Source organism: Erpetoichthys calabaricus, chromosome 8 (assembly GCF_900747795.2).
Source record: "Erpetoichthys calabaricus chromosome 8, fErpCal1.3, whole genome shotgun sequence".
Lineage (NCBI taxonomy): Eukaryota > Metazoa > Chordata > Cladistia > Polypteriformes > Polypteridae > Erpetoichthys > Erpetoichthys calabaricus.
The window spans coordinates 114887732-114903146 of record NC_041401.2 but is presented as its reverse complement, the minus strand read 5'-3'; the positions used below and the strand labels follow the sequence as shown (position 1 = coordinate 114903146).

The window sequence follows — 15415 nt, the reverse complement described above, 5'->3', positions numbered from 1 at the left end:
ATAGATACGGGGTCTTCCCTACATTCATCTGGCACAAAAACATGAGAAAAAGCATCTACTTTTCCATTCTTACTGCTATGGTGATATGTTATAGTAAAATTGAATCTGCTGAAGAACAAAATCCACCTATTTTGTCAAGCATTTACTCTTTTAGCAGATTTCAAGTACATTAGATTTTAGAAAATGAGCTCAAAGCCATCCTTTTATCCTGTTGCATCAATAATCACAGGTCAAGACCACAGAGAACATACCCCTAGAAACAACGGTATTCAAAATGGCAGTGTTTGTGGACCCAAAATGAAGTTTAAGATGTTGCAAAGAGAAACAAATAAGCAACACAGAGTCGAATGACATTTTCTGTAGCAATGAAAGTTAATGCCTTGAAAGTTGACGCAGACAGTTTCTACGGGTGTCCCAACCTTTGTTGATTACTTACAAACTCTCTGTCTGAATAAAAGCAGTGTTGGAACAAGCTGCGTTACTATACCCTTTGAAGTATTATTTGGACAATACTGAACTGCATATTGTTATCATAGTGGCAAAAAAAACAATTAACAACGGAAGACAGACAGACCATTATAACAGTCTTTTCTTTTGAGAAATTGCAAAGAGAGCCAAGGTGTCAGTGAGTACAGTTTCCTACACCATCAAAAGTAACTTAAAAACTGGAGGAAACTCTAATACAGCAGAATCAGAAGACAATCTTCTGAGAGTCAATGGCTTGAGTAAAAGGCATTTCACAGGACAGTGGTTGAGGTAAGCAAGTGTCACTTAACTGTAAACAGAAGATTTCAATATGCAGATATAACAGGTTATGTGGCAGTAAGAACATCACTGCTAAAATTGCAAAAAGAGGCTTACCTGGAGCAGGAACCATTGCCAATAGTAATAAAATTAATGCATAGAACAATTAAGCAATTGAAGATATGGACATTGCACAGCTGTTAAGCTGCACTTGAAGCTGCTGTGCAGTGAGGCACCTGGTTGTGTTTCAGCTTTGTGCCTGCTTTTATACAGACAGAGCATTTATAAGTAATCAACAAAAGTCAGGACAGCTTTATGAACTGTTAGTGGAATTGTGCTAAAATTCCAATGAAAGCTGGGAAAAATGGGGGTGTTCTAAAAGTATAAAACAATATATAGTGACCTCCCCATGATTAAACATTCTAGGTCACATAGAGAACTGAACCTTGAGCCTTGCAACTTCAAACTTGAGGCCACAATGCCTGCAAAGATAAAATGTATAAAGGTATAGATTATCTGTAAATGAAAATAGCAAGAGAAGGATCTTTTCTATATTTTAACACAATTAAGAAGGTGAACATTAAGAAGGTGTAGCATTACTGTTGTCTACCCAGTAAATTCAGTCTTGTTCCTTTTAAACATCACAAAGGACAGAAGAGGTCCTATTTTGTGGGGTGGTTTTTTTCATATTAATATTTTAGTTAGGATTTAAACGACATTACCAATGCGTGAATTTTTGGTGATACTGTTGAGAGCATCCAGGATTTTTGATCCCAATGTTTTCACGTTAAGCAAATCATCTTTCATTGAGTAGGAAAGATCCATAAGATAGTAAAGATCCACAGGGTAGCCTTCTGCACGCTTAAAGTACACTGTAAAAGTTGATGGTTTTCCTAAAAATGAAAATTTCCTTCATTAGTAATTATTGTTAAAACATAATACATTGAGCAATAAAAGAACATTTTCATTAACCAATTAATAAAAACAAAAACATGGTAAGATGGATTAGAATCCTAAGGGATTGTGTGTCTGTTCCCTCAATGTGTTAAATGGATAGATTAAAGGACAACAGCAGAGATGCCTCATAGTTCTGGAAACATGATTTAATTATGGCCATTTCTATAGCTTTTTTTTGTAATAAAATTATTGTTGCTGAACTTGTTTTATTATAAGAATTAGTAGTAAAAATGATTAATTATTTTGTATTTTTGTGTCAGCATATATGATATATGAGGATAAATACTCCAGGGTGTGAAGGTTGATTTGGCACTTTTTTTTTAGGATGTGCTGAAGGTTACCATACATGCAATCATTTCTGGTATAAAAAGGAAACATGCCTACCCTGTGATAACCTTGAAATTCTTTCTAACATATCTCAAGTGGAGCAGAGACAACTATTTAAAGATATCTTGAAATGAATTTGAAATATCTCAAATTGTATTTCAATGTATCTCAAATGCATTTTGAAACATCTTTAAAAAGGCATTAAATTATTTCATGAATTCTGAATAGTATTTTAATCTTTCTACAATACATTTACAGATATCTGAAATACATTTCCAGATATCTCAAAATAGCTTCCTGTGTATTTTCAGACATCTGAAATATATTTCAAGATATTTTAAAATCACTTCTGCTCATTTCAAGATATCTCAGATACATTTAAAGATATCTTACAATAAACAGGAAGTCCCATTGAAAGAATAGGCAATTTTACAGGAAGTGATTTTGAGATATCTTGAAATGCCTTTAAGATATTTTAAAGGTCAATTTAAGATACCTAAAAATTCATTTGATATATCTTGAAATGTACATGCAGTTATTTGAGATATCTGAAAATGTATTTGAGATATCTAAAATTTAATAGCAGATATCCTAAAAGTTAGGATATACAGTAGTGGGTTGGATAATGGATGGATGGATGGATGGATATCCTAAAATGAGTTTCATATATCTTAAAAAGCAAATTACATTTTAAGGTATCTGAAATTTATTATGAGATATCTCTAAATATTAATTTGGCTTGCTATAGAAAACTACAAAAGATAGTCAGGCATTTAAATCTATAGCAAAAATACAAACATTTCTAAATCTCTAACAAAGGTATAAATTGCACTGGTGTTCTGTTTGAATGCAGAGGTAGGGAAGGATGGAAACCCCATGTAAATGAGATCAATTGGAGGTAAAATGACTTTCTGATTGTGAATCTGGTTGGAACAAAAGCCAGCAGCCACAGGGGACTAAGTCTGAGAACCAGTTATATGTATATTATACTGATAATATAGAATCATAATGCTTTTTTATGTGAAATCAAATGAGGTTTAAATGTGGTTTGTATCTGCTATTTGACAAAATCGTGATGATTTACAAGAATACCACATCATGTCTTATCTCCTCTGCTAATTTTTAACGCAAATAGCAGTGTATGCTATTCGCAGTCTGTAAATTAATAAGAGCAATCGATGCTAAAATATTGACCAGTCTGATCTATGATAACAATGAAATTACAAAATAGTGTAAGCTAACTAACAGGGCATAGATTATGATACTTATCAAATGATACAAAGATAAAACATCGGAGTACTGTACAGATAAATCAAAACTTTCCTGTCTGAATTTTTGGACAGTTTAAAGTTCTTTGGAACCCCCACGTACAGTCATTATAAAAAAGCCCATTAGCATCTGTCTACAACAGCTGATAGACTTTGACGTCACTGAGGAAGTGATGATACACTATCACAAGGCCATAATTAAAACAGTTGTCATTTAGTCAGTCATGGTTTAGCATGACAACCAATCTAGTCAATATGCATGTGACAAAAAGTCCACTGATCCATTTCACCCATAAAGGTCCCTTAGTGAAAAATGTTACAGTGAATAAAGCCAGTTGACCATCTACATCCATGATGTTGGAAAATCTGATGACTTGTATTGATTCTTTGTAAAGCCTTCAAAGTATACTAGATAGATAGATAGATAGATAGATAGATAGATAGATAGATAGATAGATAGATAGATAGATAGATAGATAGATAGATAGATAGATAGATAGATAGATAGATAGATAGATAGATAGATAGATAGATAGATAGATAGATAGATAGATAGATAGATACTTTATTAATCCCAAGGGGAAATTCACATACTCCAGCAGCAGCATACTGATAAAGAACAATATTAAATTAAAGATTGATAACAATGCAGGTATACAGACAATAACTTTGTATAATGTTAACGTTTACCAACCCCCCCCCCACCCCATGGGTGGAATTGAAGAGTCGCATAGTGTGGGGGAGGAAAGATCTCCTCAGTCTGTCAGTGGAGCAGGAAAGTGACAGCAGTCTGTTGCTGAAGCTGCTCCTCTGTCTGGAGATAATACTATTCAGTGGATGCAGTGGATTCTCCATGATTGACAAGAGCCTGCTCAGTGCCCATCGCTCTGCCACAGATGTCAAACTGTCCAGCTGGCCCTACAATAGAGCCTGCCTTCCTCTCCAGTTTGTCCAGACGTGAGGCGTCCTTCTTCTTTATGCTGCCTCCCCAGCACACCACCGCGTAGAAGAGGGCGCTCGCCACAACCGTCTGATAGAACATATGCAGCATCTTATTGCAGATGTTGAATGACGCCAGCCTTCTAAGGAAGTATAGTCGGCTTTGTCCTTTCTTGCACAGAGCATCAGTATTGGCAGTCCAGTCCAATTTATCATCCAGCTGCACTCCCAGGTATTTATAGGTCTGCACCCTCTGCACACAGTCACCTCTGATGATCACGGTGTCCATGAGGGGCCTGGTCCTCCTAAAATCCACCACCAGCTCTTTGGTTTTACTGGTGTTCAGGTGTAGGTGGTTTGAGTCGCACCATTTAACAAAGTCCTTGATTAGATTCCTATACTCCTCCTCCTGCCCACTCCTGATACAGCCCACGATAGCAGTGTCGTCAGCGAACTTTTGCACGTGGCAGGACTCCGAGTTGTATTGGAAGTCCGATGTATATAGGTTGAACAGGACCAGAGAAAGTACAGTTCCCTGCGGCGCTCCTGTGTTGCGGACCACAATGTCAGACCTGCAGTTCCCGAGATGCACATACTGAGGTCTGTCTGTAAGATAGTCCACGATCCATGCCACCAGGTATGAATCTACTCTCATCTCTGTCAGTTTGTCCCTAAGGAGCAGAGGTTGGATGGTGTTGAAGGTGCTAGAGAAGTCCACAAACATAATTCTTACAGCACCACTGCCTCTGTCCAAGTGGGAGAGGGATCGGTGTAGCATGTAGATGATGGCATCCTTCGCTCCCACCTTCTCCTGGTATGCGAACTGCAGAGGGTCAAGGACATGACGGACCTGTGGCCTCAGGTGGTGAAGCAGCAGCCGCTCCATGGTCTTCATCACATGCGATGTCAGAGCGACAGGCCAGAAGTCATTCAGCTCATTAGGACGCTGTAGAGGACTCCCCAGCTCCAACGCACAGGCCTTCAGCAGTCGTGGCGATACTCCATCTGGACCCACTGCTTTGCTGGCACAAAGTCTCCTCAGCTCTCTGCTTACATGGGCTGCTGTAATTGTGGGTTGGGGTAGACTCTCCCCTATGCTGGTATCAGCAGAAGGATGGGTGGAGGGTGCAGTACTCCGAGGTGAGAGTGGGTTAGGATGGTCAAACCTGTTAAAAAAGTTGTTCATCTAGTTTGCTCTCTCCACATCTCTCTTGATGGTGGCACCCCACTTCGAGCTGCAGCCAGTGATGATCTTCATCCCATCCCACACTTCCTTCATGCTGTTATTCTGCAACTTCTGCTCCAGCTTTCTCCTGTACTGCTCCTTTGCCGCCCTGAGCTGGACTTGTAGTTCCTTCTGCACGCGCTTGAGCTCATGCTGATCACCGCCTTTAAAAGCCCTTTTCTTCTGGTTCAAAAGGCCGTTGATGTCACTTGTAATCCATGGCTTGTTGTTAGCATAGCAGCATACTGTTCTTTTAGCGTAATTAAATAGCGTACTATTTAAAAGGCTAAGCCCTCTTAGCAAGAGAATACAATGCCCATTTTGTCTAGCTATCCATTGTTTTTTTTTGGCAGCATTGTAACCGAAATTGCACACAGAATTCCAAAATGTGGTATTACTGCAACATGACAGAGATTTGATATAACATCTGCTGCTGCTTAATATTTGACAGTTTTCACAATCTAGACTAACATTTTATTAGCCTTTCAAACTCTTCTATATTCTTCTTGAATGATTTGTTAAATCCCAACTTCTTTTTAGACTTTTCTTCTTGTAGGTCCACAATGGTCATGCTATACAGTACTTATGCTAACTGACTAATTAAAATTTGATGAATGAGTGGAACTGTCAATGTGGGTATACAGTAGTTGTCTTCATTAATGTGCCCTGGCAATGGACCAAGACCCCACCCAAGGCTTGTCAAGTAGTATTAGGACAGACACCACATAACTGGAACTGGATGAGCAGATTAGAAAATGGAGGGATGGATGGAACCTTTGTTTCTCTTCAGGTACATTGGAATACACATTTTCAATGTTTTATTCAACTTTTAGTGTATGATGCAACTGCTACAAAGTTATTTCTTGCAGCTCAGAAATCACGTCTTTAATTATTTTTCTGCATTACAAGCAATCACCATCAGGCCCAATAATTTTGCTTGCTTCTACCACTCATAAGTCCCAAAGGACCTTTGACCCTTATGCTTTAAAATGTTTTAATGTGGCCCATGTTTTTCAATTTAATTTTTTTTAAAACTTTGGATATTTTCTTTTCTAGAGTATGTCCAAAGCTTTCTTTTTTTGTGCAGCATGGTTTCTTTTTGGACTACACATCTATTTTGTGGATAAATTGAGACATCTAGGATTGAGATCACAAATGTATGAAAGGAATACTTTGCTTTTTTCTGTTTTTTTGGCCAAGAGCAATTTTCTTCCTAATCATTGGACCCATATGCCAAGATATGCTTTACTCTCTACACTTCAAAACTAAACTAAACAGCTTCAATAATGGATAGAATGTAGAACAATATTTCACCTATTATTATGTTTTCTCTTAATATATTTAATAATAAGGATTGTGGCTGTTGTTAATGTAGTTGTAATGCCTTTTTCTTAAAAAAGTATTGAAAAATGGTATTCTGACAGATGTTTCTGTAATAGTGTTTCTATTTTTAATGTGCTACTTTGGTTTTTAGTTTTTTTTAATTTACATTTTGTTTTCACTAAAGTACATTTCAGTTCTTTTAAAGTTCAAAAACAACAACATCAACAACAAGAAAACTTGCCCACCAGGTCTGAGGTTCAGTCGGATTCTCTGTGGTGCCAGCTGTGTAGGCGTTTCACCTTGTGTAATAGGGTTGTTCTGTATTATGGCAAATACACTGTTATAGTCAATTATATTTCCTTTTTTACAGCCCCTGTTGAGAAGCTGCTGTTCAGTATCACAGCGAGTCGAATCTGGCTCTCCATGTTTTGTGAAGTTCTGTGAATGACAGAAGCAACGTTAAAAAAAAGTACTAAAACAAAAGAATACACTATAACAAACAAACATTGAACTGAATTGTATGAGAGAAGTAAAAGGGATTTTAAAAAGTAGCCAATGTATTATTTCTTTAATAGGGTCTATCTACTAACTTCATCATCCTGCAGCAGTAATGAACCCGCGCCTTGTCTTTTCCAAGCTTCTGACACAGACTTGTGCTTGGTAGAGCAATTGTTTTAAGGCTTGCTAAGGCTCTGTGTGCCAGACATTTTGAAAAGGAAGCCCACAAATGTTAATGTAAAGTACAGTCATGCTGCCTGTGAGTAGTCAAAAGCTATTTTTAAACAATTAGTTACATGGCATCAATGAATGGAAAAGTAGGGAAAAAGGGCTTTTTCTAACAACCAATCCTCACAAAATACATTTTCAAGTTTACATGCATTTCAAAGTGAAATTTCCACTCTTTTTACTGGATAAACACTTTTATGATGAAGTATAGTCAGTTTTAATTGGGGTATGAGGAAACCTCCTAATTTATAAATAACAGTAGGTAAATTAACATTTTTTAAGTCTTTTAAATTTTTTTAGTGCAAAGTAGTCCTGAAAACACTGATGCTGATTTGGCAAGGTTAATTTTGCTATCATTCTTTTTCCTCACACTGTCTCCATTAAGTTTGGGGTTGGCCCATAATGTAGCTATCCTTACTGATCAGTTTATTGGCCTGTCTGAAATACCCTGGACTGCCCCCCAGTAGACCACAGTGTAGAACTGTGCATTGGCCACTGTGAACTGGTAGAACATCCCACATACCTTGTTTCATACTTTAAAAGACCTGAACCTCCTCAAAAAGAACAGACTGCTCTGGCAGTGTACAGAAAATTTGTATTGTCCTCCCTTTACAATCTACTGATCAGACAGACCCCTAGAAATAAGGCTGCACCTCCTTCCTCATTATGGTAAATATTATGTTCAGTTTCAGTCTGATTCTTAGGGCTCCACAACCATTTTTCATACTCCTTCCCATCTTCATTGCTGTTTCGGGCCTACTACACAGTGGTCATCAGAGAACTTTTGTAGATGAAGTAAATTGAAGATGTACTTTGTGCGGCAAGTGAAGAGACAAGGACACAAGGCAATTCCCTTGCTACCACTGCTAATCATTATCTCCAGTGGGAATTCCTGGCGCCTCACACACTGTTTCATTCATTTATATAGTCCATGATTCAGAAAGCTATAGAGGAATCTACCTGTATTGACTTTTTCTAATTATCTAAGCAAAATGGCAGGACAGTGTTAAAGAAACTGGAGAAATGAAAGAACACAATCCTGACAATAGTGCCATACTTTTATACTTTTCTTACATACAGAGTTCAGTTATGAAGACTAACTAGTGCAAAGGTGGGGCCTGTGGCTGGACATTCACAGTATTAAAAGAATCTAAGTAACCTGTTGTCACCAGTAGGGGTGTCTTTGAACCCCCAATCCCTAGACACACAAGACCCAACATAACTCCAGGCTCAATAAACAGATTTTTAATCCAACCAGCTGCAATAATACAATAAATACATATCTTATCTCCTTCCATCCTCTAAGAGATTTTTCCTTGCTGCCTTCTGACTCTGACTACTAGAAGTATGGCAGCTGGTTCCTTTTAAGCTGGACCTGTGAGTACTTCTGGTGGCACATTGTGGCTTGTTGGAAGCACTTCTGGGTCAAATGAAAACTCGGGGAGTCACCTCCCAGCAGCGCCCTCTCTCATCACCCAAAGATCCCCACTAGATTCCAATTCCCATGCAGTCCTGTGGGTGTCAAAACTGGAAGTACTTGCGAGGAACACTGCCACTTATTAATTTGGGGGGATGAACTGCTCCTGGCTTCCACCTCTAACCAGTTTATTCTTCCATCCAGCATCACAGTCAGGACAGGAGTTATAAGGCTTCCTGGTCAGGTGATGTCTGCAGTTTGGCCATCCTTCCATTATGGCTTCCCTACTGGGCAAGAAATCCTCCTCCATCCTGGCCAGGCTGTTCGTCTGTCCTCTTGGGTACTTACATTGTGTATCAAGCAAAGAGGATATCTGAAGCCAACACAGACTTCTAAATTAAAGAATAAATTACATTCCTTTGTGATGATACATCTGTAATCTGTTAATCAACACCTAATAACAGTTATCATTTATTAGATATTAGTCCCATCATTAAGGATTTGGATTTTCACTTCTTCTTTGGAGGGTATCAATTAACAAAGCATTTATTTTGAAGAATTTATGCAGCAGGGAACAGTAAATGAAATGGCACATACCTTTTGTTTGCACCAGGCACAATTAGGGCCCGAAACCATACAGTCATTGCAATTTTTCACATTTGTTTTGGTGCATTCCTGGGACAAAACTGAAGAAAAATGGAGGATAAGATTAATAAAATTTAGGCAGACAATGTGGTGCAGTGGCTTAGGCATAGAACCTTGAACCATATGCAATCCTGAAAAGGTCACATTAACCTGTATGTGCTCCAAGTATAAAGATCTCCGTAGACATTTGTAATATATCTTGAACTTAACAATTGCCAATGGAGACAGAAAACAGTGGACTTAAATGTTCTCATAATGCATTAGGCTACTTGCTTTAATTTATGCTGCCATGGTACATAGAATTTCTCTGCATTTTTATAAAAGCAATCGTTTCCCACGCTTACAATTTATCATTAGTCGAGTGTTGTGTGAAATATAAGTACAAAGGCCTTTCTGAATGTGTGCATAGTACTAGTCATTTGAGCTTTTCAGTAAATTGGTAAATGGTTGACAAAATGCAAGATGGCAACATACAGAATGCTGACAGTTACCATATACTCGTATACTCACATATAAGTCAGGTCTTGAAACCCGAAAAATCAATCATAAAATCAAACACTGACTTATAAGCCCGTTCAGAAAAGCGACACTTCATTTTTTTTTTTTTTACATCTTCTTGTCTGCTCCAATCTCGCTCCAGTTTCTCAGACGCATCAAATTTTGTTGCAGCAGCACAGATACCAATTTCTTTTGCTACTTCAACAATGTTTCATTTAAAACCAGCTTCATATTTTCTTCTGATCGCACGCTCCATCGTAGATAAGGGATGCTCTTGCAATTAAGGTGTATGAGGGTGTGAGATACAAAAAACACAAATCAGTGCAAACTTTGCTTCGGAATAGTTTGGGTATTACCATGTCGTCATTTAGGCACAATAGAGAGAGAGAGGTTAGGAGCACGCGCTGATATAGCGCATTGCCGCACCCACATAGAAAAAAAGGCAGTGTGCTCCATGGTTACTCTCTCAGGTGGGTTTTAGCATATCATAATCTCTTTTGGACCAATAGCATGAGTTTTCTGCATTTGACTTATATGACCGGCATTATAAAACAACAGTACAACAATAATTATCCACGGGAGAACTTATCTGTGAGTATATACGGTAGCTAAAAGGTCAATAATGCTAATCAATAAGCAATATGCAAAAAGCAGCTGACACATAAAAGCAAAGACTTTAATATTAACAAAAATGTCATTGAAGTTGCCAAAGATTTTAGCAGAAAAACATAAACAAAGAAAATAGTATATAGTGTGAAAAAGTACTGACAGATCACATAACTAAAGTTACAAAAGAAAATACAAGCACAAGCTTGCTTTGTCCATCTTACCCTATGCAGTCAGTGCAAACACATCTACATTTTAACTACTCCTTATAGATACAAAACTCTACAGACACAGACTTGTAACAAAAAAATAAATAAAAAGTTTAGAAAATGGATCAAAAACTGATAAGAAATTTCCATTTGAAGACTTGTATTGATACTGGCAGAAAATGCCTGCTAACACCACATGCTGACAAGTCTCATCCCATTACATTATGTTATGGTCATTATATGGCAGCCATCATGGATCCCTGTAGCAATAAGATCACCAAACCAAGCACTACAACATATTTAATGATGAAATAATGAAAGCTTGAAATACATGTAACTGGATATGAACCCTGATAAAAAGCTTGGAAACTAAATTATAATAAGCCAGATACATAGAATTCAAAGGGCACTGCAGGTAAGCAGACAGAGATAAACAGTGGGCTGTGTTAATAGGTGAGAGGAGTGACATGACTGTTATGTACTACTTGCAGAATGGTGTATGGCTTGTCACAAATCACATGAAAAATAGGAAAACACAACACAATCATCACAACATAAAGCAAGGGAAGAGAACACAATACAGCAAATAAGCAGAAATTAAATATTCAAAAATTAATTTACATTGGGGTGGCATGGTGGCACAGTGGTAGTAAGGAGACCAGGGTTCTCTCTATGTGAAGTCTGCATGTTCTCCCGTGTCTATGTGGGTTACCTCCAGTTTCTTCCTAAAGTCCAAAGACTTACATGTTAGTTGAAGTGGCGATCCTAAATTGGCCCTAGTGTGTGCTATGTGTGTGTGTGTGTGGCTGTGTTCGCCCTGCGATGGGCTCTGTCCAGGGTTTGTTCCTATCTTGCACCCTATGTTCGCTGGGATAGGCGCCAGCACCTCCCATGATCCTGTTCAGGACTAAGGGGGTTAACAAATGACTAACTGAATTTATATTCATTTTAAATGAGACATAATGTTTATTAAAAAACATTTGCCAAATACGCAAGCCAGAGAAGCAATACTGTGGCCATTATTCCATTTTGTTACATTGTTAATGGCACACAACACCTTCTCTGCTTAAAGAACATTGTGACAGAGTTGCAGAAAGCCAGCTGCCCCTAAAGTGAGTGGCTGAACTGTTCTGCTGCTCTGACACTAGACTAGCTTTGGTCAGCTTGCTTTCTGAATTTCATCTGATAACCACATGAGCTGACATGTTTGCTAACCTAATGTTCTGCTGCAGCAGAGAGAAGTTTCATTTAGGGTTAGGAACTGAAGCAATGTTGCAATCAGGGCTCATTACCAAAAAGTATAGAAAAATATATTCATATAATTGGTAATTTTAATGTATTAGATAGTAAGTAGCTTTCCTCTTGACATCAGGGATCATGCAAACAGTTTAATTCCTGAGAACCCCAAAATGGGTTACTTCTACATGCTTCCTAAAATCCACAAAGAAGGGAACCCAGGAAGGCCTATAATCTCAGGAATTGGCTCCCTTACAGAAAATATTTCAGGTTGGGTGGAGCACATCCTTAAACCCCTCACCCGTAATACAACCAGCTACATCTAGGACACCACTGACTTCTTAAAAAAACTGTCTGCTTTAGGCCCCTTACCTGAGGGAACCTTACTGGCAACAATGGATGGTGAGGCACTTTACACAAACATCCCCCATGATGATGGCATATTGGCATGTGAAATGTACCTCAAACAACATGATTTACCCACAAAGTCAGTAATAGAAATGATAAAATTCACTCTGACACATAATCTATTCTCTTTTGGACAAGATTGCTACTTGCAACAAATGGGGACTGCAATGGGCTGTCGGTTTGCACCTCACTATGCAAACCTATTTATGGCAAAATTGGAGGAGGATTTCATGTCAATGTGCATTGTAAAACCAATGTTGTATCTCCGTTACATAGATGACGTCTTCATAATCTGGACTGCCAGTGAGAAGGACCTTCTTCATTTTCATAATGAATATAATTCTTTTCACCCCAACATAAAGCTGAAGCTGAATTACTGAAAAACAGAAGTCAGCTTCCTTGACACCACCGTTCAACTGAAAGACAACACCCTTGTAACTTCTGTTTTTCACAAACCGACAGACAGACTGACCTACCTGAAAAGTGATAGCTTCCACCCCAAGCATATAAGGCGCTCCATTATTTTCAGCCAAGCAATACGGTACAATCGTATTTGCTCATACCCAACAGACCGGGATAAACAACTGCAGGAGCTCAGACAAGATTTCATCAGACAAGGTTACACCCCCAAAACAACAGACACTCAAATAAGAAGAGCTACTGCCATACCCAGAGACAACCTTCTGGAATATATAAAGAAAGACAACAAGAACCGCATCCCCCTTGTTGTCACCTACAACCCACATCTTGAAACACTTCGAAAAATTATAAAAGAACTTCAGCCAATGCTAAACAATGACCAAACACTGAAAAATGTATTTCCTGAACCTCCCCTCCTGGCATACAGACAACCACCAAACCTTCAGCAACTAATTGTCCGAAGCTCCCTAAGTGAACCAACAGAAAATGGCACATCTCCATGTCTACAGAAAAGATGCAAAACATGTGCCCACATTTATGATACAGACCGTATAGTTATACCACACTGCCGACTTGAACATCACATAAAGGGATCATTTTCCTGCAGATCATCTAATGTAGTCTACCTAATTCTCTGCATGAAATGTCCTGACTCTGCACTCTATGTGGGAGAAACTGGACAAACACTCCGCCAGAGAATGAATTTACACAGGTTCTACATCAAACATGGCAACACAGATGTTCCTGTAGCGGCCCACTTCAACAGCCATGGACACTGTGAGAGGGACTTTAAAGTCACAGTGCTTATGGGCAACTTCAAAACACAGCAAGAGAGAAGAGAATGGGAAGTTAAACTCATGCTAAAATTTAATACATTACAACATGGCTTGAATAAAGACAAGAGTTTTATGGCCAGATATGAGGATTGTTTACATCTCTCAGAATGACAGACAACCTGACTACAGATCCACATTGTTTTGAAAAACTCATTACAAACTTCAAAAGACTTTGTTGGACAGTTATCTTATTCAAAGATCTTGACCATACATTGTTAATAATAATAATTCATTACATTTATATAGTGCTTTTCTCAGTATGATTGTTCTTCTCTTTCTTGTTAAATTAACCCTAGCCTGAATGAATCTATTAATCTTTTACATTTAAAATTTCTCATTTAAAGATTTACCAATGTTGTTTCTTGTCCTAGAGTGTGTATATAAACACAGGGAACTCCAGTTTCTGTATTACATCTTGCCTGAAGAAGGGGCCTGAGTTGCCTCGAAAGCTTGCATATTGTAATCTTTTTAGTTAGCCAATAAAATGTGTCATTTTGCTTGGCTTTTCTTTATAACCACATAAGAAAAGCAGACACTATATTTTATTAAGTATTAAGATGTGAGAGTTAGGAGTTAAAAAGTTCATGCCTATATATTTTTATTAACCTGTATAAACCACAGACCACCATTATCTCTCAAAGTTAAAGTCTGGATGTGCAGGAGAGTTGAGAAGAGATTGGCCCCTTGATAATGAAGGGAATGTAAACTCTTGGGTTGTACATAATGGGTGAGCACTGGGAAAGAAGGGGGGTGCAGGTAGGGGCTGTCAGACAGATTTGACGGACAGTGAAGAGTTTGACACCCATCCAGCCGAGAGATAATAGTAGATCAATTAGAGGCAGGTCTAGAGCAGTGGTTCCCAAAGTAGGGGGTCGTGAGACATTTGGGGGGGCGGGGGGGAGGGGGGTCGCGAGATGATTTCCAAGAAATCAAATACTTTTTTAAAACTTTTTAGAAATTAATTAATTTAATTTTTTAGAAATAACATTTTATCCATAACTAACAAAAGATAAAAACTAGTAGTTAATAGTTACATTTAAAAAAAACATGCAAATTAAAAAGCCATCAGACTGTCTTGAAGCGAGTGCGTCGGTGTGTGTACAGACGGTGCTGGAGCGATGCTGGGGAAAAAGAAAGGTCTTAAAGCAAGAGTCTTACAAGTGGCGCCTCACGTAAAATTCACGCATTGTATTATACAAAGAGAAGCTCTTGCGAGCAAAACACTTGACCCAGAACTTAAACGTGTTCTTGAGACTTCGATAAAAATGGTCAACAATATAAAAGCGCATCCACTCAATTTCAGACTGTTTGCTACTCTCTGTAACGAACTGCGATCGGAGCATGAGTGCTTGCTTTTCCATACAGAAGTCAGGTGGCTTTCGCGAGGGTATGTGCTCTGCAGCCTGTTTGAGCTGCGGGACGAAGTGCGCTTATTTCTGATGGAGCATGGGTCCTAGCTCGCTGATCACCTCACTGATCCTGACTGGTTAACAAGGCTAGCGTATTTGGCTTGCATATTTGAAAAACTGAATGGACTTAATATGTCATTTCAAGGTGAGAACACACACATAATTTCGCTAAATGATAAAATCCACGCATTCAAGAGAAAACTTGAGCGCTGGACTGAGCGA

The 15415-nt window shown here is 38.4% G+C and overlaps 1 protein-coding gene across 2 annotated transcripts in view; it reads right to left on the bottom strand.

Annotated features, from left to right (window-relative positions):
- Positions 1–15415, bottom strand: part of itgb2 (integrin, beta 2) — a 92891-nt gene that overhangs the window by 45869 nt on the left and 31607 nt on the right. For both annotated transcript variants that reach the window (XM_028807315.2, XM_051931210.1), the window contains exons 3-5: positions 9524–9612; positions 7029–7221; positions 1467–1637 (exon numbers count right to left, since the gene is read on the bottom strand). In XM_028807315.2, the coding sequence (XP_028663148.1) occupies positions 1467–1637; positions 7029–7221; positions 9524–9612 (453 nt within the window). The remainder of the gene's footprint in view (positions 1–1466; positions 1638–7028; positions 7222–9523; positions 9613–15415) is intronic.